The sequence below is a fragment of the Prionailurus bengalensis genome, chromosome A2 (assembly GCF_016509475.1).
Source record: "Prionailurus bengalensis isolate Pbe53 chromosome A2, Fcat_Pben_1.1_paternal_pri, whole genome shotgun sequence".
NCBI classification, from domain to species: Eukaryota; Metazoa; Chordata; class Mammalia; order Carnivora; family Felidae; genus Prionailurus; species Prionailurus bengalensis.
In genome coordinates, this window is record NC_057348.1 from 155,604,887 (window position 1) to 155,630,344 (window position 25,458).

The 25,458-nt window shown below is 40.9% G+C and overlaps 2 protein-coding genes across 13 annotated transcripts in view; both read left to right on the forward strand.

Moving 5' to 3' along the window:
- WEE2 (WEE2 oocyte meiosis inhibiting kinase) overlaps positions 1-1,695 on the forward strand; it is a 29,455-nt gene extending 27,760 nt beyond the window's left edge. Inside the window, exon 11 of the mRNA XM_043589735.1 lies at positions 364-1,695. Coding sequence (XP_043445670.1) covers positions 364-520 — 157 coding nt within the window. The 3' untranslated portion in view covers positions 521-1,695. The remainder of the gene's footprint in view (positions 1-363) is intronic.
- A 5,111-nt stretch (positions 1,696-6,806) lies between these two features.
- On the forward strand, positions 6,807-23,986 carry SSBP1 (single stranded DNA binding protein 1). 12 transcript variants are annotated; one of them, XR_006298611.1, is made up of 9 exons: positions 6,843-6,908; positions 7,569-7,635; positions 10,083-10,143; positions 10,731-10,871; positions 11,077-11,170; positions 12,895-12,983; positions 17,582-19,049; positions 20,828-20,910; positions 23,666-23,986. XR_006298611.1 is itself a non-coding variant. In XM_043589738.1 (8 exons), the coding sequence occupies exons 2-7, from the start codon at positions 7,612-7,614 to the stop codon at positions 17,623-17,625; spliced, it is 453 nt and encodes a 150-aa protein (XP_043445673.1). In that variant the 5' UTR covers positions 6,843-6,908; positions 7,569-7,611; the 3' UTR covers positions 17,626-17,655; positions 23,666-23,986. The 12 variants fall into 12 exon arrangements, 10 of the variants coding, with proteins under 10 accessions (XP_043445679.1, XP_043445671.1, XP_043445677.1 ...); XR_006298610.1 differs by having other exon boundaries at positions 17,582-20,910; XM_043589738.1 differs by lacking the exon at positions 20,828-20,910 and having other exon boundaries at positions 17,582-17,655.
- Positions 23,987-25,458: the final 1,472 nt, after the last annotated feature.

Here is a 25,458-nt window from a genome sequence, read left to right on the forward strand (position 1 = left end):
TAATGTATTGTTGAATTTGTTTTGCTAGTATTTAACTGGGAATTTTTGCCTCTATGTTAGAGATACTGGCTTATAGTCCTTTTTAGTGGTGTCTTTATCTGGTTTTTATTTTTAAAAATTTTAAACATCCTTTATACCCCAATCAGTAGGATTTAAGAAACCTAATCTGCCACGTGTCGTGGCATGTGTGTACCAGCTATTTTTAAAGATAATCACAGGAGCTAAGTTTCTCTTCCGTGTATAGCTCAGGCTTGCTTCTATAAATACTGAAATAAAAAGAAAAATCTATATGTTGGTTTTGATCATAAATATTCTTTTTAATTTAGGATCAAGTAATATGTTTTTTCCCCTTTTAATTGCCAGGGAACTGAGAGAAGCTCAGCAGGCCTGTTCCCCCCAGGAAGAACATGGTGACCCTGGGGTCTCTGGGACCCCCACAGGACCAAGAAGTACCAAACGCCTGGTGGGAGGAAAAAGTGCAAAGTCTTCCAGCTTCACCTGTGGGAAGTCTTCCCCATAAGAACTCCCTTCACACCAACCCTCCTTCTGACTTATAGCTTCCATAAATAGATATTGACTGCGTCCATCTTCCTCTTACAAATGGGGAGATTAACCAACTTGAATGCCCAAAGATTTCAAAAGCTACTCATAATTTAGCATTCACTGCCAAGATCCTAAAGCTAGTAAGCCTCATATTAGTGGTGCTGCCAGGTACAATCATGGGCAGCCATTTCTCTTCTCGGTTATATTCCCAAGGCCACGTCACCACGGTCACGTTTCACATTCATGCCTAATGGGAAAGCATGTGTCTCTGAACTAAACAAGAGGGAGCAAGCCCCTCGGCACAGCCTGTGGACTGTGGCGCTGTGGTAGCTGACTGCCTCCCAAGGAACAGGACGCTCCCTGCACGTAGAAAGGGGTATAATTTTGTTTTGAGTTGAGGTTAACAGCTTATAATAAAATGTGCATGTATTTCAACAACGCTTCTCAGGGTAAATTCTGGCATTCCTAAAAGAATTCTCAGCCACTTTGAGCAAGTGATTTTCCTGCTCTATTCTTTTAGTGAAGACCATCCCTTATTCTGGTATTATATTTATTAAAAAAGTGACTTCACCATTCTGTGAGGTGGGTAGAAATAAGACTAGAGAACTTGTAATTTCTGAACTGGCTATTAACTTATGGTACAAACCGCTGGGTAAAGGGTTTGAGGAAAATGTAGTGTGGCTGTTCTCCTTCATACTGTTTGCCCTGATCCAGTTATGACTGGTTTTGATTTTCTGGGGGTCACCAATTTCTTCTTGGTTTTTATCAGAATTTGGCTTTGTTTCCTACGATTTTATCATATTTTAATCGAAATTCTTTTCTCTGTATATATTTTTAAAGGAATGGAACATTTGTAAATAAAGGTTTTTATCTTGTCCAAAGCCAAATATGGGTGAAGCACTCTTCTTTGTGACATGTAATTAACAAAGAGTGAAATTTCTGTTGGAAATCATTTCATGAGTAGATAGGTGAATCAGTAGGTTGGTAGTAACAGGTCTTGGCTGCAAGGCCCAGATTTGTGGACCCCAAAGCTAATAATGGTCAAGCTCTGATACATAAAATAATGTTGGTCATAAAGGCACTGATAACTTCTAGTGTGTCCTACTAATAAAGGTAGCTTGTTAATGGTTTGTAGGCTTTTTTTTTTTTTTTTTGCTGCCTTACATCCTTCTTTCCCTTGCATTTTAAAAAGCAAATTAAGGGGCACCTGGGTGGCGCAGTCGGTTGAGCGTCCGACTTCAGCCAGGTCCCGATCTCACCGTCTGTGAGTTCGAGCCCTGCGTCGGGCTCTGGGCTGATGGCTCAGAGCCTGGAGCCTGTTTCCGATTTTGTGTCTCCCTCTCTCTCTGCCCCTCCCCCGTTCATGCTCTGTCTCTCTCTGTCCCAAAAATAAATAAAAACGTTGAAAAAAAAATTTAAAAAAATAAAAATAAAAAGCAAATTAAGAAATTTTTAAAAACCAAATAAACCATCATACCATTATTTCTTTTGTCTTGGAGTTGCAATTATTTCCATGCAGTTAAGTGGGGTAAATTGCTGTGTATTGCCCATTGCCATTTAAAGAAATCTAATCTTTATTCAAGGTTTTAAAATGGAGTTAATGTATCTCTTGCTTCTCTGACCCTGGCCATATCCCTTGCAGTATAGTGTGGGGTCAACTACAATTTGTGAGTTAGAAAAAGGTATATTATTATGAATATGCAATGCATAGACCAGAGTTCTTCTCAGCACTGATAAGTAGAACTATCAAGGTCTATAACCCCTCCTCTACCCTGTTCCTCAGAGCCCCTGTTAGCACCTGAATGGCCTGGTTGGGGGAAGGAGGACGAGGGGGGGCGGTTTCCACAGCACCACAAAGCTACTAAATCAGCAGGTAGTTGCATAGACACTGCTGAGTGTGAGTGGGACTGGGTCTTCACTGGGCTAGCAATTTAATCCCTTCCAGTTCAGTTGGAGGTTTAAGTTTACCCCTTGCCTCAGTAAGAAGCTGCATTCTCAGTCCTGAAGTTCTGTTTCCGCACAGAGATCACAAGATAACCTGGGGAACTAATGATCAAGTATTAACATCATTGCACTGCCAATATTAAAGTTAAATATTTTAGGATATAAATATGGTGCTTTACTATAGATAGTCTTTTATTTTATTTTTTATTTTTATTTATTTATTTATTTATTTATTTATTTATTTATTTAATATTTATTTATTTATTTTCAATATATGAAGTTTATTGTCGAATTGGTTTCCATACAACACCCAGTGCTCATCCCAAAAGGTGCCCTCCTCAATACCCATCACCCATCCTCCCCTCCCTCCCACCCCCCATCAACCCTCAATTTATTCTCGGTTTTTAAGAGTCTCTTATGCTTTGGCTCTCTCCCACTCTAACCTCTTTTTTTTTTTTTTCCCCTTCCCCCATGGGTTTCTGTTAAGTTTCTCAGGATCCACATAAGAGTGAAACCATATGGTATCTGTCTTTCTCTGTATGGCTTATTTCACTTAGCATCACACTCTCCAGTTCCATCCACGTTGCTACAAAGGGCCATATTTCATTCTTTCTCATTGCCACGTAGTACTCCATTGTGCACATAAACCACAATTTCTTTATCCATTCATCAGTTGATGGACATTTAGGCTCTTTCCATAATTTGGCTATTGTTGAGAACTATAGATATTCTTAAACACACACTGACATTAAGCTGCCAACAGATAATCTTGAGACTTATAGTTAAAGGAATACTATTATACTTCACTAAGCTCTAACATACGTATCAGTTTATAGAAGCCATTCATCTATAGCTCTAACATACGTATCAGTTTATAGAAGCCATTCATCTATAGCTCTATAAAGATGAACATTGAAAGATAAAGGTTAGCATTTCAGCCTGAATGGTTAACTTTTTTATCTCTATATGAACCATAATTTCGATCCTGATTTACATAAAAATTGTCAGGTTGATTTTTTAAAAATGATTTAACAACAAAACATAGCCATAATAACTAATAACTGAAGTATTGCTAAAATTGCTTTTGAGCCACTTTAAAATAGATGCTAGTAATCCATTTAGATAGGAAGTGCTGTAATTTTCCAACCATTATCATGAGGCTAGAGAAAAACTGATTTAGAAGCAAAGTGAAAACCTGATTAAAAATTCCAAAAAATGTTTTTCTACAGCAATAATATTGTCCAAAGCTTCCTATCTGTGATAAAGCATTACCAGCCTTAATCTCTACCACTCATAGCTGCTCATAGCTGAGACTTTTTCTAATTTAGAGGGGACAAAAAGGCATGGCCAAAGATAACTTTGTGGCCTTGGGCATCTATGAGATACTTCTCTTTCTCAGCTAGCTCTGCAAAGGATGAGAGCCCTTGATTATTCCACTACTGCCGGGGGTAATGGGAGCTGATTAAAGCTGCAATGTTATCTGTCAATACTTTTCAACACTGAGAAGGCCCTTTCTGGGTCCATGGATGAACGACAAAGTCTCCAATTATGCAAACTGGAGATTCTTGAAGGGGTATCTCTATTATGAAAATGCATTCAGCCATTCTTCCAGGTCCCTGATTTTTTTGTTGTTTGTTTTTAGTTTTCTAATTTCAGGCTTATTTGAACATCCTTCTGCATTCTTTCTATTTTTTCTTCCTATTTCTTTGTTCTGGCCTGTGACCAGAACCCTTTTAAAGCCTCTCCTTGATTTAAAGCATGATTTTTGACAAGATATTCACAAGGTCCCTGTCCTCTAATAACTCACAGTCACTGGGGAAGAGGAGGCACCTTCATGGTCATCTAAATTATAACACAAGATAAGCTGTGTGTAAAGAAAGTGAAATGCGAGAATAAAGTAAGGACTTTATTTGAGTAGAAAATTTTGAAAGTATGGAGAAGGGCATTTCAGACCCTGAGGACAGTGAGAGCAAAGCAATGCTGGAGGATTTGTTGTGGGGAAGGAAGATCGAGTAGAAAACAGGAAAATGCTTTATCTCCATTTGTCCATGACATTGTATATTTTATACATTTTAATGTTTTTGCTTATCAAGAAAAAGGAAAGTAGCAGCACTTGCAACTGTTCCAACAGTCTAAGGAGCATGTGTATTGGTAAATCCTGTGTGAGAACTGAGATTAGCTTAACATGCTATTTATGTAGATTAAGATGTTATTTATAAAGTTATGAGTTTGCCCAAGGCTGTCTGTTTTTAACTGGTGTGACCCTTTCTTAAAATTATTTATTTTGAGAGAAAGAGAACATGCAAGTGCCCACAGGGGAGGGGCAGAGAGAGAAAGGGAGAGAGAATCCCAAGCAGGTTCCACACTGCCAGCACAGAGCTCAATGTACGGCTCGAACTCATGAAATATGAGACCATGATGGGAGCCCAAATCAAGAATTGGATGCTTAACTGACTGAGCCACCCAGGCACCCTTTCTGCTTTTTAATTTGAAACAACCTTTTTCATACTCCTCACTCAAAAGTATGTGCAAATAGAAAGAGGGAGATGTCAGTGGAATAATGAAATAACTTATAGGGCTAAGTGAGTGGATATAGACAAATGCATGTAGGTGATCAGGGAGACGTTTTTTAAAGATGATTCCAAAGTTCAAGTCTGGGAGAATGCTGGTACCATTAGAAGGGAAAAATTGGCTTTAGAGGAAAGGATGAATTTAGTTTTTCATTTGACTCAACCGTTCAAGTAGAAGTTGAGATTTTTAAATAGGAAATCATTGGAAGGCACTGGCAGTAGTAACATAGGTGGTGGGGTGTAGGATGATCAATGTCTGTGCAAGTCCTGAAGGCAGTATAACATGCTGTTTCAGGAGCTAAACATTGAAATAAAATGGTAAAAAAGGTAACATGGGAGATAAACATCTAGAATATGCCAACTATTATTTTCTCCTTTAAGGGCATATTTTCTCCTTTAAGGCCAAAAATGGGCCAATGGAGGATTCAAGTAGGATCCCAAGAAGGTGATTTGCTTGTTAGAATGAACTGGAGGGGGGCGCCTGGGTGGCTTAGTCGGTTGAGCGTCCGACCGGCTCAGGTCATGAACTCACGGTTTGTGAGTTCGAGCCCCGCATCCGGCTCTGTGCTGACAGCTCAGAGCCTGGAGCCTGCTTCTGCTTCTGTGTCTCCCTCTCTCTCTGTCCCTAACCCAGTTGCATTCTGTCTCTGTCTCTATCAAAAATAAACATTAAGAAAAAAAAAAAAGAATGATCTGGAGGATACCTTCATTTTCTAGAAGTTGGACAGTACCAGGACCAGCAGAGGAGAGGCCTGTATCCTGCAATCTGTGGGGCCCCCATAACTTCTTCCTAAGCAGGGCCAAGATTAGAGTGAAGGAGGCAAAATTTAAGGGTGCTAAGAAACACAGCAATCAAGATCAAGGACACTTTAATGCAATATTTAAAAAATATTAAAATTAATGAAAAAAATCCACAATGAACAAAATATCAGAATTAAAAAAAAACCCCACAAGATCAGTAAGCTGAAGTTAACTAAAACTAAGTTTGCAACTTGGTCAAGAAAAATCATCAGACATGGCAATTCCCGCAATTGGAAGTCAGATAAGCAAAGAAGTAGATTTTGTAAATACTATTGATCAATTTACTTCTATTAAGGTCAGTAAAACTACTGTAACTTCTGTTTTTGGTATAAATAAAATATTTAAAGTTAAAATAGTGTTGTGAGTTTTAATATATCTACCCTTCAAATTTTCCATATTTCTTCAAGTACTTTAATGCTCTGGGATTTTTTTTTTTTTTAATATGTAAAAACGTGTATCGGTGCACCCATTTTTTCTCGTGCCTCAGATCCAACGTGGCTCAGATCTTGTGCTTAATTAAAAATTTGGCTTTTTTGTTCACCACTGATTTTTTGCATTAATTTTGTCTTCCTGAAACATTATTTTGATTGCCAATTTTTTGTTACCCCCTTAATTTTTCGCTCTCAACTCCTGCTCTACTTTTCTGGTTTCCTTACTGCTTTAGCAGGCTTGGACCTTTCCAGTCTTTCCCAGGAACCAGCCATCCTTTGTTTCATTTAACTCGCCCCCTCCTGGTCCAAGCTGGGAAGGTTGTCAAATAATTTCGTTTCGTTAGAAACCTCAAGTCAGCTCCACTCACCACCCAGCGGCGTTGCTTCTCTGCTCCCGCCGGAAAAAAAAAAAATCTCCCGGAACTACCGCATTAAGGAGGCTTGCTTTCCGCGGCGCTAGCCGGAGCATTTCTACAGACGCACACCACAGACTTTCCGTTTTCTTAACCCTATCGCGTTGTTTGCGTCGCCTCTATATCCGGAAGTGGTCACCTAGCTCGAGGTTAGTTCGGGCTAGAGCGTCCGGTGAGGGTGGAGGGAGCCACGAGTTCTTTGCTAGGTGTGCGTGCAGCTCTTTGTGGTTCGGGTGGTGGTGCTGTGTCGGTGTCTTGGCTTTTCTCTTCGCACCCATGCGGAGGACTTCAGGGTTTTCTGTCACCTCCCTGTCCCTTTACGTTGTTGGTTGGGAGCGCCCCCATTGAGAAAGGGCGCCCTCCCATCCCCGGCGGTGAGGCCAGGGAGTCCAGGGCTCTCCTTGGTCTTTGCTAACGGGTTTGGAGGCAGTAATTTTTGGAGCAACAAGTTTCGGATTTAAGTCCCTTGGTGACATTCTAATACTGAGCCCTTACCATGTTTTAGGAACTAACTTAGGAATGTTGGTTGTGGCAGTGAATAAGTCAGACAAAAATCCCTGCCCTAAGGGGCTTGCAATTTAAAGAAATTTGAAAAGTCGGTGGAATGCAAATGGGAATAAATAAGAAAGTATTTTCTGTATGGTTTGGAGGAAGAGGAAGCCAAGGGGAATAAAAAAAAAGACAGTAAAGCGTTTTGGGGGGTTGGGGGAGTCCTAAAATGTGCAGGGATGTTGATGTTTATGGTCGCAAGACCCACGGCATGAAAATTAGGAACGCAGTTAGGCATTTAGGATTAGTGAATTTGTGCTCTTGTTGTAAGATGCGTTTATTTCTCTCTCTCTCTCTCTCTCTCTCTTTTTTTTCAGAGGAAGACCAAAGACTAGGTTGTAGGAAAAGCAAATAGAAGCCATGTTTCGGAGACCTGTATTACAGGTAATCACTTTTCCTTCTTAGTGTTGAGATGCCTTATTATCAACCATAGTGATCAGATTTCTGCAGGCTTTTGACTGCAGAAGCAAAAGACCTTTGAGCCCACCTACTTTATGTGTACTCCTTTGATAGAGAGGATTGGGGGCAGGTTTTACTTGTGTCAATAATGTTCACTAAAACAAAACAAAAATTTCCCGCTAGTATATAATGGGAGTCATTATATTTTATTTTATTTTATTTTAAATTTTTTTTAACGTTTTATTTATTTTTGAGACAGGGAGAGACAGAGCATGAACAGGGGAGGGTCGGGGAGAGGGAGACACAGAATCCAAAACGGGCTCCAGGCTTCAAGCTGTCAGCACAGAGCCCGACGCAGGGCTCGAACTCATGGACCGCGAGATCATGACCTGAGCAGAAGTCGGCCGCTAAACTGACTGAGCCACCCAGGCGCCTGAGTCATGATTTTTTAAAATGTACTCCTTGTATTTTGATCAGTTAGGGAGCATTTAGTGTCCTTAGCAATCTAGAGACTATGAGGATCATTTCCAGCATTTTTCTATGAGGCATGTGGTTCCTTTTTGACCACCTACCTCTTGTTGTCAGCCTTCCACCCCTCATCTCCCTGTACTGAGGAGTGTAGCTCACGGCACCCCATCATGACAAATGTACAATGTCCACAGTTCCTTCTCATTCTACCAGTCTGACTCATTTCTTCAGACACTCTAGCCAGCCTTCAGCCCACCTAGACTACCCATTTTCCGGACTTAACCACGTGTGGGCTGGCACTTTGTAGATTCTTTTTTTTTTATTATTTATTTTTATTATTTTTTTTAACGTTTACTTATTTTTGAGACAGAGAGAGACAGAGCATGAACGGGGGAGGGTCAGAGGAGGGAGGGAGACACAGAATCTGAAACAGGCTCCAGGCTCCGAGCTGTCAGCACAGAGCCCGATGCGGGGCTTGAACTCAGGACCACGAGATCGTGACCTGAGCCGAAGTCGGCCGCTTAACCGACTGAGCCACCCAGGCGCCCCTGTAGATTCTTTATAACACCTCTTACTTCCCATCCTGTTAAGACTAATGAAGAAGCTGTTCCTCTGTGAAACCTGTTCTCTTCTCCCTCCCTCTACTATAGAATTAAGTCTGTATTCTTGGATCCTCACTTTAACCTATACAGACTTTTAACGTTTTGCGTGTGTGTGTGTGTGTGTGTGTGTGTGGAAACGTGAAACAAAAGTTAACGACTGTCTTAATGCTTTAAGAAATCTTTAAAGCTAGATGTAAAAGTTAAGAATTTAATTTTAAAAATTATCCCAGTTAATTCTTTACCTATTTCTGTTTTTCTAGTAGGTCTTAATTTTCGTTTGCCCAAAATGAGACATATTATCCTATAAGACTTAGGAGCTCTGGCTCACCTCAGTACTTAAATTGGTACAATTCTAGAAGTATGACACAAGTACTAGTTTGCTTGAGTCTTTGCCGTGTTATAACTCCATCTTTATTTCTTAACCACCTGCTGCCCCAAAACACTGGTAGGATTCCATAGTCAACAGTATTCCAGGAATGGCTGTTCATTTGGTTGGTGGATGTTTGCTTTTTATATTAACAGTGCTACCATATGATACCTGTTTCTCTGATGTGATGGTTAGCTCTCTGAACGTTGAAATCAGCAATGTGCCTGGTGACCTGTGCTCCTACCATGGCAGTAGCCCTTGAACAGAATGTCCTTAAGGAGGCAGCAGAGGGCGGCGGGAACAGTGGCAGTCTTGGTGTTGGATGGCCCTGGGTTCCAGGCATGACTTGCCAGTTACTTCCTGTAGGATTTTGGGCATGTTACTTAATCTCCCTAAGTTTCATTTTTTTCATCTCCAAAGTAGGGATAATTTTACACAGTGTATACATTTATTCTGAGGATTAATTTGTAAGAGGTAAAGCACTTAGCTGGTCTTCAGTAGTGATAGCTGTAAGATCATTGAATGCCACCACCAGTTTGTGTCAGTTACTGCCTTCCTCTGACAGACTGACTTGAATAGTCCTATTTTTGTACCTTATCAGAGAATTAGATTTGTCTTAGACTTTTCTCTTTGGTCTATCAAAAGCATGAATTTTTCCAGCATATATATGATTTGACCTTTTTTTGCACAACTATGGAAGCACCGTAATCAGGAGGGTTACCACGAAAGAACCAGGAGAGGATTCTAAATTAGCTTTCCTGGGCATGCCGTCTGGCTCTGTGTACCTTTGGGCTTCTGTAGTAGATGGCCCTCAAGCATTTGCATGGTCCTCCTGGCACTGTGGTGGGGGGACACGTGAAGGGCACTGCTTGTGTTCTGGGCGTGAATGCTGTAGGACCTGCCAACCAAATGGTGACTGAGTGTGAGCAGGTCTTCTGTTTGGGTTTACCTTTCCCCCCAAATTAAAGCCATTTCACTGATTTATTCCCCTTTAGGTGTTTCATCAGTTTGTAAGACGTGAGTCTGAAATAGCCAGCAGCTTGGTTCTTGAAAGATGTAAGTAGTGGCTAATTTCCAAGTTTAAAGTATGTTGTTTGTTCTTAAATGTGTGGTAGAAGAGGTGCACTGGTTGCGTTATACGCAGGTAATCGTCATGCCTTTGGCTCCTTTTGGGCTCTCCACTCTTGGCCTTGCTCCATCAGGCTGCAGGGGCCTTCTGGAATCTCCTTGAGTCCTATCTGGTTATCTAATTCTTCCAAGGTCATGTGCTATTTGGCTGAGAGAGTGAAGCTTTTTGAAAGCTGTTCTTTCATGGAGTAGTCCTGTGTATTTATAAAGATCTTCAGATCTCAGGTTTGTTTTTATAACCTTACGGTTTTTTTTTTTTTTAAAAGGTATTTCAAAGAATTTAAGGTAAAGAACTTAGTGTTTGTTTGTGGGCTACTTTCTCAAAGAATATTTTCTCCTTTCTTGCCAATCCTCTTTTCTCTCCCATACGGCCTGTATTTGTCCCTTCAACTTACCTTCTGAACGTGTAGAACTTGGGTTTTCCTCAATGCTGAGATTGAAATTGAAGTAATATTTGTAGCTATTCCTCTTCTGTACCTTTCTCTCAAGCTCCTTTTATTTACACGTTGTTTCAGCTCTGAACCGTGTGCAGCTCCTTGGGCGAGTGGGTCAGGACCCCGTCATGAGACAGGTGGAAGGGAAGAACCCGGTCACAATATTTTCTCTAGCAACGAATGAGATGTGGCGGTCAGGGGAGAGTGAAGTGTACCAAATGGGTGAGTATACAGACTGGGGTTTTAATTGTATCAGCAATAAATAGACATTATTCTCAGCTAATTAGATATGAGGTGCTTTTAGAAAGAATCTTCTCTGATTCTGTGCTTTTCTCTTCGAAATTGTGACGTTGGTTTTGCTGGGCATGTTGTCTTTTGGCATTGGTTTGGTCTGCTGGCGTTTATAACCACATTTTCTATTCTTGAGATTTAGGTGATGTCAGTCAAAAGACGACATGGCACAGAATATCAGTATTCCGACCAGGCCTCAGAGATGTGGCGTATCAGTATGTGAAAAAGGGGTAAGTTGAGAAAGAAGGATCTTACAGATTGAACGGTTTAAAAAAACTGGTAACAGGTGTTCTCAGGAATGCCTGCCTCCTTTATTCTAATAACTCTGTGTTAACTCGATACTTATTCAGAGCTTAGTGTTATATGCACGGTGTGTCGCCGTGTGTCTAATTCACAGATGTATAGAACATGGTTTCGCTTGCTAAGAATTTATAATTTAGGCCAAATAACAGGTATACATAAACAGACGCAGATGAGGCAAGAGAGAAGGCAAAGTGTACTGAGCACCGTATGAGCAGGTGCAACCCATGCTGTTAGGAGTTCCTATGCCGCTGCAGCCAGGGATCCCCACGGCGGGTGTCTTGCCTCTTGGCATCTGCACGGAGTCCTTAGTACAGGATCTGGAATGTGTGTAGCCTGGCACAGGTGAGGTATTATGGCAGTGTTCACAGCTGGTGTTTTATATTTGGTAATTTTAGTTCGGCTCCCTTTTGGAATGCTTAGTGTATAGATAAAAAGTGTCATTTCCAAACCCGTGGAAAGACAAAAGCGTATGTTGAACAGCAGTTGTATTCATAGTTAATATATTTAGAAATGTGCTAGTTTTACAGAAGTAAAATAGATTTCACGGAAAACAATTTCAGGAATAACTAAAATTTCTGTTTCTTTTCAATAAACTGTGTTCCTTTTTTTCTATTTACTTTCTTAGTCCTTTGTATATGTACGTATAAATTTGTGCATCTACAGATACGTATAAATACAGGAAATTTCAAGGAAAATATCTGTTTGCGGTTTATGTGTATATTTGACACCTGATCATTTTACCAGTTTTGTCTCCTATATTCTGCTTTTTTGGTAAGGGTAGACTGAAAATAAATGCTAGCATGCATTTTCTATCCTTTAAAATCAGAGTTATGGTTGTCTTCTAGTTCAGCCTTCTAAACAATGCAGAAATGGTCTTAGTGATTAAGTCTAAGTGAAATACTGCGCCAAAACCTCTGTTTTGAATTTTAATAATCTAAGTCCCTGGAAAATAAATTCATGAACGTGACTATGGAAAGGAATTGAAAAATAAGTGAAAATCAACAAATCTGTTAGGGGGTCAAAAATAAAAGGTGAAGAAAAATGGCAGATTGGAAGTCAGTCCCAGAGATTTAAAGGATGCCACTATGTTGCTCCTCCCTTTCATGGTCATTTAAAAAAAAATTTTTTTTAAGAGGGGGAGAGGGAGAGCATGTGTGCACATGTGCGCTCAAGCAGGGGAGGGGCAGAGGGAGAGAGAATCTCAAGTAGGCTGCATGCTCAACAAGGAGCCCAACGTGGGGCTTGATCCCACAATCCTGGGATCATGACCTGAGCCAAAATCAAGAGTCAAGATGCTCAACCACCTGAGCCATTTAGGTGTCCCCCCCCCCCCCCCCCCCCCCCCCCCCCCCCCCCCCCCGCCGCCCCATTTCATGGTCTTAAAGTCACTTTAGTTTTTACAACTTGAAGAACCACAGTCAGCTCAAGGCTGAGAACGTTGTCCTTCTTACCTAAATGTGTCAGGTCTGTGTGGACTTTGTTTTAGTACCCTTAATATTCCTAATTTTGAATGTTGAGATGCTGTGGCAAAAATGAGGTTATACTTGGTTCTGTATTCATCCTCAGTGTGTACTTGTTCCTGCTCTCACCTGACTCTCTTTTCAAACAGATTAGAATCTCCGGACTGAAAAGTGAATTTTATTTTTATCAGGTCCCGTATCTATGTGGAAGGGAAAGTCGACTATGGTGAATACACAGATAAAAACAATGTGAGGCGACAGGCAACAACAATCATAGCTGGTAAGAAGCTTGTGGTAACAGCTGTTCCCTCCTCCCTCTTCCCTTTTAAAAAGCTTGGCTTCTTATAAGTAACTTTAACAGGGACTTTGGGTACAGATGCTAAGATGGTCAGGCAACTCACCGTGAGAATTGCGAGTGTGGCTCAGGGATTTGCTATGGTTTCTACAGTTCCTTCAGAAAATTCTCTCTGTGCTCACTTTCATTTCACAAGTAACTTTTGAGTAGAGTGTCTGTTGGTCCTTACTGTTTGAAGTAAAAAAAACTTTAGTGTCTGAGGACATGGCCTAAACAGGCAGAAGCCTGTGCCAAGGTAGGGTTACACCTCCGTGAGGGGCATTAGACATTTGTGCAGATTTATTGAGAACCTGCTTGGTGCTGAACATGATGATTTAAAAAATTTTTTTTTTTTTTTTAATTTTTTTTTTTTTCAACGTTTATTTATTTTTGGGACAGAGAGAGACAGAGCATGAACGGGGGAGGGGCAGAGAGAGAGGGAGACACAGAATCGGAAACAGGCTCCAGGCTCTGAGCCATCAGCCCAGAGCCTGACGCGGGGCTCGAACTCGCGGACCGCGAGATCATGACCTGGCTGAAGTCGGACGCTTAACCGACTGCGCCACCCAGGCGCCCCCCCCAATTTTTTTTTTTTTAATGTTTATTTTTGAAAGACGGAGAGACAGAACGTGAATGGGGGAGGGACAGAGAGAGAGGAAGGGAGACACAGAATCCAAAGCAGGCTCTAGGCTCTGAGCTGTCAACACAGAGCCCAATGCGGGGCTCGAACTCGTGAACCGTGAGATCATGACCTGAGCTGAAGTCAGATGCTTCAGTGACTGAGCCACCCCGGCACCCCAAAACATGATAATTTTTAAGTTCCTAAGAAAATGCAAACAATGTAGGAAACATGGACACACAATGCTTAAAGATTAAGAAGATACCTCCTAGGGGCGCCTGGGTGGCTCAGTCGGTTGGGTGTCCAACTTTGGCTTGGGTCATGATCTCATGGTTCATGAGTTCTAGCCCTGCATTGGGCTCTTCTGCTGTCAGTGGAACCCACTTCCGATCCTCTGTCCTCATCTCTCCGTGCCCGTCCCCTGCTCATGCTCTTGTGCTCTGTCTCTCTCAAAAATAAATCAAAACATTAAAAAGAAAAAAAAAAAGAAGATATCTCCTAGAGCAAAGTTTTCAAACTGTTTTGAAAATTCTACAAGGAGTTTGAAAAGATATAGTTCTTTTGGACATACTTAAGTTGACCTAAAAATCTTTTTTGAATAAGAAGTTGTTACCCTGAAAGTTTGATACTCATCATTTGTTTTAAAAAATTGAACAAGCTCGTAAGCATTTGGAAATTTTGTTATTTCTTGTTCTCCGAACTTGTTTTTCCATTTTCTCCTAAGAAAGGTATTTTAACATATATTGTACAATTCAGAACTTTTTATTATTCATTGTATTATGTTTGTAACAAAAATACATACCTAAATAGAAATTTTAAAACATTAAAAAAATTATGTGATATTAAGGCTCTAAATGTTACATATTTTTTGATTGGGTTATCATTATAGTTGTTTTTAGAACATATGTGACCAAAACAATTTTAATATATAAATATGAAAACTGAAATTTTATTAAAAATACATTTTTTAATGAGGAAGATGGTTCTTTTTTTTTTAACCTCTTGGAAAAATTAATAAGACAGTTGTTAAATGTTAATTTTGTTCTTTTGTTTGTTTTTATGGACGTAAATACTGAGAAACCTAATTTTTTTTTTTTAGTAAGTAGATGGGAATGAAAGAAAGTAATGTCTCAGTGTTTATGAACTTTTGAGATACGCCAATGTTAGACATCATTTAAAAATTGATTTTTTTAAATTATGGAAAGTGTCAAACATACACAAATATAGAAAAGTAAAAAAAAGGAAATGTATCATTTGGCTTCAACAGTTACCAACTGATGGCAAGTGTGATTTCTTCTATAGCCCCAACCCACTTTTCCTCCACTTGGATTATTATTATTTTTTTTTATTAATTTTTTTTTTAACATTTATTTATTTTTGGGACAGAGAGTGAGCATGAACAGGGGAGGGTCAGAGAAAGAGGGAGACACAGAATCTGAAACAGGCTCCAGGCTCTGAGCTGTCAGCACAGAGCCTGATGCGGGGCTCGAACCCACGGACCGCGAGATCATGACCTGAGCCGAAGTCGGACGCTTAACCGACTGAGCCACCCAGGCGCCCCTACACTTGGATTATTTTGAAGTGAATCTCAGACATTATATTATTTCATCCATAAGTGTTTTCAATAGGTATATCTGAAAGATATGGATTCCTATTTAAGGCATAACTACTATGCTGTTATCACACCTAATATTAAGAAATTATTTAAATATTTTTACCAGACATCACAATGTTTAAATTTTTTTGATTGCTTAATAAATTCGAGTCCATACACTATATTACATGGCTTATATCTTGAGTCTCTTTCTTATTTTTTTTAAGCAGCAAATTTATTTTCTCAGAATTCTGGAGGCAAGAACTCTTGAGAACTTAAGTCTCTTTTAATCGACAGATTTTCCTTTTATCGTTCTCTTTTACTTTGCTCCAGAGTTCATGTCTTAACCATATTGATAAGTTCTAATTTGTTGTAAATAATAGTCAAAAAATATATTTTCTTACTGGTTTCTTTGAATGTGTATTGACCTTGAAAACCAATATAATTATCTTTGTACCCTCATCAGACCTTAGATGAGGTCCTTTGTGACCATTTTGCTTCCATAATTTCTTGAGTGTCTTGACAGTATTTCATTTCTGGATGCCCTAGTCTTCCTTGAGCCATGTCTCCAGAGACACCTATCTGTTCAAAATTTTTTTCTGGGGGTGCCTGGGGGGCTTAGTTAAGTGTCCGACTCTTGATTTTGGCTCAGGTCATGATCTTAGGGTTGCGAGATTGAAACCCGTGTTGGGCTTCCCACTAAGCTTCGAGTCTGCTTAAGATTCTCTCCCTTCTCCCTCTGCACCTCCCCTGCTTGCACACGCATGTGCATTTTCTCTCTCTCTCTCTCTCAAAAAATAACAATAAAAAAAGTAATAGACTTTTATGTGGAAATGTGGAAAACCAAACTTTCTTTCCTTCCTTCCTTGTTCCTTCCTTCCTTTTTTCTTTCTTTCTCTCTCATTCTTTTTCTTTTCTTTTTTTTTCTTTTGTTCTTTTCTTTTCTTTCCTTCTTTCCTTTCTTCCTTCGTTCTCCACACTGGGCATGGAGGGTTGTACTCACAGGTTTGAACTCACAATCCTGAGTTCAAGACCTTGAGATGGGATCAAGACTCAGATGCTTAATTAACCAGCTGAGCCACCCAGGATCCCCCAAACCAAACTTTCTAGTAAAATAATTGAATTTCTAAGTCTTTATCAATTTGGTGTTTATTTTTATCAATTATGTGTTTATCTAATACTTTCATACTCTGTTGTAAACCAAAAGTGTGGGTAAACTTTGGACTGTGTGAATTATTCTGAACCAAACCAGCTACTCAGTAGAAACAGTTCAGATTATCTGCCATTTTGTTTTCTTCTTGTAACTAGTATTCACCGCATGGGTGAGTTGATTGAGCTTTTAAAGTGGATTTATGGCTAGTAGTAAAATGAATAGATGTTTAGTAACATTTGAATTGAAAGAAATAGAGTTTAAATTTGGTTGCTTGGTTTTGTAGGTCATGTTTTTTCCTCCTAGGGATCCATGTCTAGAACTTAATCACCAGTGGATGGCACTCTTGCCATTTTACTCTGTGGTGTCTGTTCTAATCTCTTCTGAAATAACCATTCTTTACCAAAATATTCTATTTTTAGAAGCCTAGTCATAAATACTGTCATGTAATAGCCACTTTTTAAGTAATTTTAAAGTTACGAGTATCTAGATCTTTTCAAGTTGTACAGGAAGTACTACTACTTTTCCTTTGCCTGTCCTGAACTAACTCTGTCTGGGACAACGTTTTAAGTGCAATGTCTGATGTTCTTGTATGAGAATGCTCTCTCTGTGATATGGAGTAGTAAAAGTTTTCCCAAGAATGAGTATATAAAAATCAGGGTGTTTTAAAATTTAAAACTAGAATGTCTTCTGTGTGAGTGTTGCAGCCTACTTAAAAAAATCAATAAATCTGTGTTTGCTAACAGGCCATACGTTGGACCTTGTCCTCTCTCTACCTCCAGCATGTGTAACATTGTGCCTTGGCCCTCTTGTGGGTGTGGATGTGCTGCCTGGTATCATGGCATCGATCAGAGCATTGCAAACTTTTAAATCGGTGACTAGTTCTTTTGTAGCAAGTTACTGCCAGGCGGTTATAACTGTGTTCAGGGAAGACAGGAACTATCACACGTCTCCCGACAAGGTCTGAGTTGTTGAAAAATAGCTGAAGCCCAGCTTTTAGCTCCATTTTTGCCTGTTGTTTATGCCACTAATGAACACAGCAGGAGTCACTTCACATTTTGGGAATTTTTCTCAAGTCCTTTAGTTAACAGCATTTAAGTTTGTGTGTATTATAGAGGAGTGATTAATTGAGATGGAGAAAGAGTTCTGAAAATAATACTTATGCTTTGGCTTCTTTACAGATAATATTATATTTCTGAGTGACCAGACCAAAGAAAAGGCATAGAGTGGACGATTCTTCTTTGGCCATTGTTTGGTACGGTCTCATTTCCAAATCACGTATAGTCTTTATAGTTCCTAAGGACAAGAATTAAAATATTCTTTTATATAAAATGAGTAATAATACTTTTGACTGTTCCTTCCCCTTGTCTCATAAACCTTGGTAGCTAATTGTTTATTCTTTTAGGGATGGTTTCTGTGTACAAGAGTATAAAACAGATGAACTCGGGTTCATCTATGTTATGGCAAAAGGATAGGTGTCCTTTGGGATGGCCTCTTGCTTTTTATACACGCTTGTATTATAGTACTGATCCAGCCACTAAATATTCTGTCAGGCCTTTATCCCATGGTTGTGAATAATGATTTTCTTACTGTTTATAAACTAAATGGCGAGGACTGTATGTTTTTTGTTTCCTGCACCTTAACCAGTGCTTGGCACAGAGTAGGTACTCGATAAATGTTGACAGATGAATGATCCCAATGGGATATTAAGCTTCAGCCCAAACTGAAGGGGGTTGCTGAACAGGGGTTGGTATCTAACCTAAACCTAGCTTTAAGACTAACCTACTTTCTTCACATCTTTTGTTGTTGGACAGATTTCACTAGTAGCACTTATGAAATAGAGTTTATCATTAGTAGAGACGCAAAATATAAGTAGGGATGAACTAGTTCATTTCCAGGTGATGCCACAGGGGCTCTGGTTCCACTAGTTTCTGTCTTTCTAAGCCCCATTCTCTATCCTTTTAGTCTCACCCAGAACTTGGGGGAGTCCCCTAAACAACCTTTGACATTGCCTCTGTAGGTTGGAGCCTGAGGTGTGACATTTTCCTTTTATTTTTCCACCTGGTCTCTTGATGCACATACAAAGATCATTGTGTACACACGATTACTTTCATTATGAGATTCTGGAAATTACAGAGTACTAGTAATTTCCTAATAAGTATTACATAAAGTAAAGTCTGTTTTTCAGTGCCTCTTGTACTTTTTAGGTTTGCATCAGACCTCCACAGGTCTGCTAGCTGGCTGTGCCTGTTTAGAATTGGCCACTGTCGAGCTGGTTGTCCAGTTCAAGTTGTAGCAGTCCCTCATTCTGTCTCGGCCACTCAGGCTCCAGCTTTGCCTCCAGCCCAGCCTGTTTTTTGGTGCCCTAGACTGCATGTCTTGTCCCCTGTGCCCCTGCCCGAGAGCAGGGTGCTGACTGTGGTTTAGGTCATGCTAGACTGTCACGGGTTCCCGGTTTACATGCTGCCTTATGGACCCACACCTGAGCCCCTTTTTGCACTTATGGTACAGTTGGGTCAGGGTAAAGATGGAATTCTTCAGCTTTTCTCTCTTCTTGTCCAGGAACAGTAGAAAAGGAATTGCCGTTTCCTCATATCAGCCGTCTTTTTCTGCAGCTGGGACCATTAATCAGTACATGAACTCTGCTTTGTGAGTTTATACGTTAAAACTGTCTGGTGATGTAGCCCTCACTTCTTTATGCCACATTCCTTAAGGAAAATGTAGATTAAAATTGATCTTTGGGCAACTCTTCGTTAGCAAAAGCTGCTTTTATACTCCTTAAAAGTTGTGAGAAGTTCTGCAGATTAGTATACCTGTTTAAATAGTGTGATGAATCTGTGCTTTGGGAAGGTAATAGGTGAACAGACCAATTCAGTGACCAGCCCAGAGCAGCTCTGAGTCCAGGGCGCAGGGGCAGAAAGGTGCTCCCCGCCGGATCCCTGTGAGGATCCGGGATCCCCCGCTGCAGGTTGCCTGGAAGGCTCTGAGGGCTCTGAGGTTGGGCAGCAGGGCCTTCAGAGGCGGGCGTTCGGTGCAGAGGCCTCGGCATGAGGCTGATGGTGCAGATGTGAGGTCTGCAACTGGGCAGCTCCCAGAGCATGGACTCTGCCCTTCCCTTCCTCGGGCAGCCCTGGGTGCTGAGAACTCTGTACCTCTCCCAAGCTGGTCTCGGAGTAGATGTGTGGAACCTGGTAGCTTTAACAGTCGGTCAGGGTCTTGTAGCCCCACGTTTTGTGTCTTGCATTCCCTTTGTCATCTTTTCACGGTGTCAGGGAATATTCCTGTGGAAAACTGCCGTGTGACTTTGATTTTGGGATTCCACGTCGGGTGGGAAGATGAGTAGGATACACGGAGGTGTGGGAGAGAAGGTAGCAGCACGTGTGGTACTCTCCCATTTTTGAAAAAGAAGTAATAGATATGAATATATGTTTAGTAAAAGTCTGGGAGGAGAAACATCAAAAGGTTGTGATGATCTCTGGATGGGGGGATTATGTGTGAGTTTCCTTATTATTCTTACTGTTTTTTAGCCTTGAGCTTATATTACTTTTGACAATAAAAACCAAATAAACTGTTTTCACTTTTGGAAAACAAAAATCTTTCCGTTATTTCCAAGCCAGGCTGGCACTGCTGATTGACTTTCATTTAGTACTTACTGCTTCCTGTCCTAGAGGCGAACAAGATATCTTTCATGTATTTCCCTCCATTGTCTGCATCTTTGTAGTGCATGCTCAGATACTTCGCTTACCTTTTTTTCCCTTCTTTTTCTTTCCCTTTCCTCTTAATACGTGTATATAACCTACAACAATTGACTTTAAAGACCAACCCGTATGAGATCCACTGTTTGCTGTCAGTAGTTTTCAAAGAGTCATTCATTTCTTAAAAACGACTGGGCAGTTAATCCAGAGACATCCAAAAATACCAAAGACATGTTTTTGTGGCTGTTTTGGGGATTTCTTGTCATTGCCAACTGGGTTGCAGCCTAACCTTTGCAGCTCAGGAGGAATTATTGGTGGTTTCCCTTTGTTCCCCAAAGAGATTGTGCAGTTCTTGAAGGTGGGGTTATCTTTTACTCAGACTACCCGTTTGTCCCTGTCCAGCTTAGCCTAGCAAAGTGACATTGTAGGGCTTTCAAAATGTTTGGTTGGATTGCACTGAAACATTGACATGAAAATGAAGGCAGGCTCACTTTACTTCTTTTTCTGTCAGGGTTTGCGTGAAGTGCTGTGAAGCTTGGTGGCAGTAACAGCAAGCAAATCGTTGTAGAAAACTTCGTGAGTTACAGAGAAATCTCTTAGGGAAAACAATTACCATATTGAAGGCTGACCTTTTTGTGTACGTACTAGGTGCCAGGCCCTGAGCTCAGTGCTTTTTATCATTGTCTCATTTCACTATTACCCTAAGAAGGTGGTATTACCCTGATTTTGCAGGTGAGGAAGCCTGAAACTGCGTGGTTAAGTAACATGTCAAAGTCATGCAGCTTATAAGAGGCACAGCTGGAGTTTGATTTTAGGTATGTGAAGTTTGCATTTTGTTCTCTGCCTACAGTCTGCTTCCCACTGCGTCCCACCTCCACTGGCCCAACTATCCAGAACCCCCACTGCTAACTTTTAGCCCTGCAGGGTGTGTCTAAGTCACCCTGGGAGTGCCACTACATCATAGGTTTTGGCTGGGGGTAGAATTAGGGAGAAATACCACCACCTCGTTATTCTTTCTCATTATCAGTCTGATGATCCTATAGGAAAATAGATCACAGTTAATTTTTCTGCTAGGTTATCTTTACTGATTCCTCTTGATCCCTTGTTATCAAGCCATGTTTCTTTACTGGTTAAAATAGGTTATGGCATCTCCTCCTTTCATTGTTCCTTCTAATTGTTTCCTTCCTTCTGAGAGTTGAAACTGTCAGCAAGATTGTGCAAGAATTTGACAGGCTCACTTTTTAGAGAATGAGACTGTTGGCAGGCGTCAACGGCATTATACCCCCCCCTCACTACTGTATATGTCCCTGTGCTGTTCCCACAGTCTGTGATAGGATGGTGTGTAGCTTTTTAGGTTGTCCCAAGTCATGCAGACACAATAATGAAATTTCTCTTTTTTGTCTGTACTCTTCATCCATTTGCTTTGGACCTCAGGGTGGTGTTTGTCCATACAGGTCTACACCTTAACATTTTGCAGTTTTCCTGCCGCACCTCTCCTTTGAAAAGGTGGTTTAACTTAATAGTTGTGTTAGTCGCACAGCCTGGATTTGCTTCACTTACCACCTGAGTGACCTCTGCTGAGTTTCTTAACTTTCCCTGCCTCGGATTTTTTGTCGTTTTGTTTTCCTGTGGGTAAAACAGGGATGATAGTAGTCCTACTTCATAAGCCTGCTGGGAGGAACACAATGAATAATACATATAACTTACTTGGCACATACTAACTGAACCCAGTGCTCAGTGCCTACTGGCCATTATTACTGTTGTTTGTAGTTACTTTAAACAAGGCATATCCCTTTCAGTCACCATGCCCATCTCCCCAGTCTCACGGGACACTTCTGGGAGCCTGTAAACTTTAGATTAGTTTATTGTACTTGACCTTTCTTGTTGTTAATGTCTGTGGATTACTGAGAATGTAGTCCACTTTAGTAGTGTTTTTTGGTTTGCTTTTAATCTTCCGTGGCTATTTACAGTTAATCTGAGCATCTTTTTAAACTTAAAAGTCACTTGGGCACCTGCTTTAAACCTTGCAAGCATACAGGCCTGGATATAGGGATAAATATAACAGGATTACTGCATTGAAGGGGCTCACAATCTAGGATGATGGGGGCTGGATGGGGAGGACAGAGGCAGGAGCCTGTGTACAAAGCGTGCTGTGGTGTGAGGAGTAGTCTAGTGATGGTAGAAATAAAGTCCTGTGGACACAGGTGAGAATAGTTATTAGATTGGTTTTCAGCAGAGGAAACAGCATGAACAAAGGTCCAGAAACATAAAAGCGTATGGATGCGTGAAAGATAAAACATGAAAAAGGGGTTGGGGCTGGATCATAAAGAGCCTTGAAAACTTACAGAGGACTTTGGCAGTGGGGAGCTGCATGTTTTGAAATGGGCGTATCAGAACTGTGCTTGAGAAAGAAGTGAAGGCCTGGGAAGGGTTAGAAGTGGGGAAAGCTTGCAGGCCGTTAGGAAGCTCCTGCAAGAGCCTCGAAAGGTTAGCAGAGTGTGCATTACAGGGGACATGTGGGGAGTTTGGGGTTCATGTTGGTTCGTTCACTGTGCAACAGTTATGTGCCAGACCCCGTGCTGCGCTCCAGGTTAGGGATACTGAGAGCATGGAACTCCTGTCCAGGACACCCTGGGGACAGTAGGTGCTGGTGGGAAGAGAAGGGCCACGAAGAGATCATTCTGAAGCTGCTCGGGCAAGGTGTGTGGATAGTGACGTTTTGTTTCTGAGACTAAGAAACATGAACGTGGGAACAGGTGTGAGAAGAGGGAAGATCAGGAGTAGTTCTGAACATAGCTGAGTTGTAGACTTCCTGGCTTCTATTTATTTGATGATTAACGAGTGGAGCTCAGAAGAGAAGTTGAGACGAGGGACTTTTTCTTCTGCCAAACACATTTTAAGCATATTTTGTGAGATAACAAATGCCAGGATTCCAGCTTTCTGCTGTGGAAAACCGTATCGTGGGAGAGGTTTCCAGTGCCTTACCTATTTTACAATATAGGTGGGATTTGTGTTAATCCGGTGTGGTAAGATGACAGACATAAAGAAACTGTCTTGAAAGAGGAGTTTATTCTGGTTGCCAAGAGGAGGGCACATGCCACACCACTAGAGCCACCGGGGGAGCCCCAGGGCAGGCCTAAAGCTTTTATTGTGATTTTTGTGGGATGAATGATTTTCACCAGGCTCCGGGCCGAAGAGGGGGTCTCTTGTTGTCTGGTACCTTTGAGCAGAGAAACAGTGTTCTGGACTGCAGGAGCCTGATAAAAGGAGGCTGATGGCAGGTATGGAATCAGGATTGGTTGGTTTGCATATGAAAGACATGCTCTTGGGCAAGTGTTTACTATTTCCAGGAATTAGCTAATGTTGGGAAGGACTTAGTTCCTCCCAGGGTCTGCCAGACTCCAGGATGTCAAAGCATCATAAAATACAGAAAATAAGAAACATGATGAATACATTGCCCAATATCCATTATTATCCTTTCTACAGAACCCATTAATTTACAGAGCCCATGTTTTATTGGGGGTGACAGTGTGCACGGCTGAAATACTGCATTCCTGTTCTCCTTTGCAGTTAACTGTTGCTAAGGGGGTAGAAGCAGATGCCATTTGGTGGTGCTTCCAGGAAAGCCCCTTAAATGATTAGCTCTGTTGGGAGGCTCATCCTTTGTGCTTCTCCAGACCCTCACCTGGATTTTTCTGGTCTGAAATGTGGACATGATGGCTGAGAGTCTCCAGTAGCCATTTTAGACCACAAGACTATCTGCAGGATGGAAGATGGAAGATGGAAGAGGCTGGAGTCCGTGATGACCATGGAACCACCATCGCAGTCCTGGACAGTCTACTTCTGGACTTCTTTGGGAGACACAAATAAATCTCTACCTTGTTTAAGCCACTTATTTGTGCTTTGCATTTAAACCTAATTCTTACCAATTCACACATTCTTTATCTCCGTATACACAATTCATTACTTCAGTTCTTTCTCTTCTAAGACCGTTCACTACTGGTAGAAGTAAAATATCACCTCTACTGCCACAGTCTCTCAGACTTTTAACCTAGGTCTCATTCTTAATTTGGGGAGGGACTGGGACATAAAATGTACACGGATCCTTAGCAAATACCTTAAAAAGGGTAAATACAAACTTTTTTTTCATCAAATAGTTTAATTTTGCCTGAAGCCTGAAATGAGGACCCTTAGTTAACAGCCCCTTGTTTACTAAGGTAGCACGTAAATAAGAACAGAAGTACTGACCTTCTGCTTCTCCTGGCAGTATAGCAGACGAGCTAATCTGGAGTGAGGAGGTGTCCCACTGCAAAATAACCAGATCCTAAGTATGACATAGTTTTTATTGCATTCTAGGGAATCTAAGTTCGGGCCGTCATAACAAAATACCATAGAGTGGGTGATTTAAACAATAGACGTTTTGCGATTCTGGAGGCTAGAAGTCTCAGAACGGGGTGCAGGATGGTTGGTTTCCTGGGAGGCCCATGTTGCTGGCTTATAAGTGGTTACCATCTCACCGTGTCCTCACATGGCCTCCTATTTGTGCTGGCAGAGTGTGAACTCTCTGGTGTCTATAAGGACACTAATGCAGTTGTGTCAGGGCCCCACCCTTATGGCCTGGGTTCACTTTATCTTCTTACTGGCCCTATCTCAAAATGTAGTCACATTGGGGATTAGACTTCTATATGTGAATGTTGAGTGGACACAGTTCAATCTGTAGCATTGGGCTTGCAGGAAGAAAGGGACTTCTTCAAGTGACAGGTTCTAAACTAAACGGAAACGAGCAATAAGTAGGCGACACACTGAAAAAAGGGAGTTCCCTGATGACATGCTAATATTGACATCGTGGTTTGGAGATAAAAACAAAGGATATGTGTCAAAGGTGTGCCTCAAACAGACTTGAAATTAGAAGAGCATTTTTCGTAAAATGAAAAAGGCAAGGATGTCTTATCACTACTTCTCTTTGACAGGTTGTTTGTACTGAGGCTTTAGCAAGCATAGTTGGGAAGGAAAGAAAACGTATTAAGATGGAAAGGAAGAAAGTCACAAATGCTGTGATTACACAGAAACCATGAAAGAAAAGAATCTGTAGATGAATAATTAAAAGTTGCTGGAAATAAGATCAGTTTACAAAAGTCAACTGCAAACAGCAGTGAAGATGCCATGTACAAGAGCATCAGAAAATGAGTCTTCCAAGAGTGTGGTCTCTGTGGAGCACATTATGAAACTTGATTGAAATACATTAAAAGAAGACTAAACACATTGGTAAATCATGTTTATTGTAAGCATCAATCATGTAAAGATCTCAACCCTCCCCCACATTGATGTTACAGATCAAAACAAAAATTCCCTGTTTCTTGGGG

Excerpts from the sequence above, each read along its gene's own strand:
- SSBP1 (XM_043589736.1), top strand. The coding sequence starts at position 7,612 with ATGTTTCGGAGACCTGTATTACAG. Across the intron at positions 11,171-12,894 it reads TATCAGTATGTGAAAAAGGG|GTCCCGTATCTATGTGGAAG; the intron begins GTAAGTTGAGAA and ends TATTTTTATCAG. Across the intron at positions 12,984-17,581 it reads GGCAACAACAATCATAGCTG|ATAATATTATATTTCTGAGT; the intron begins GTAAGAAGCTTG and ends GCTTCTTTACAG.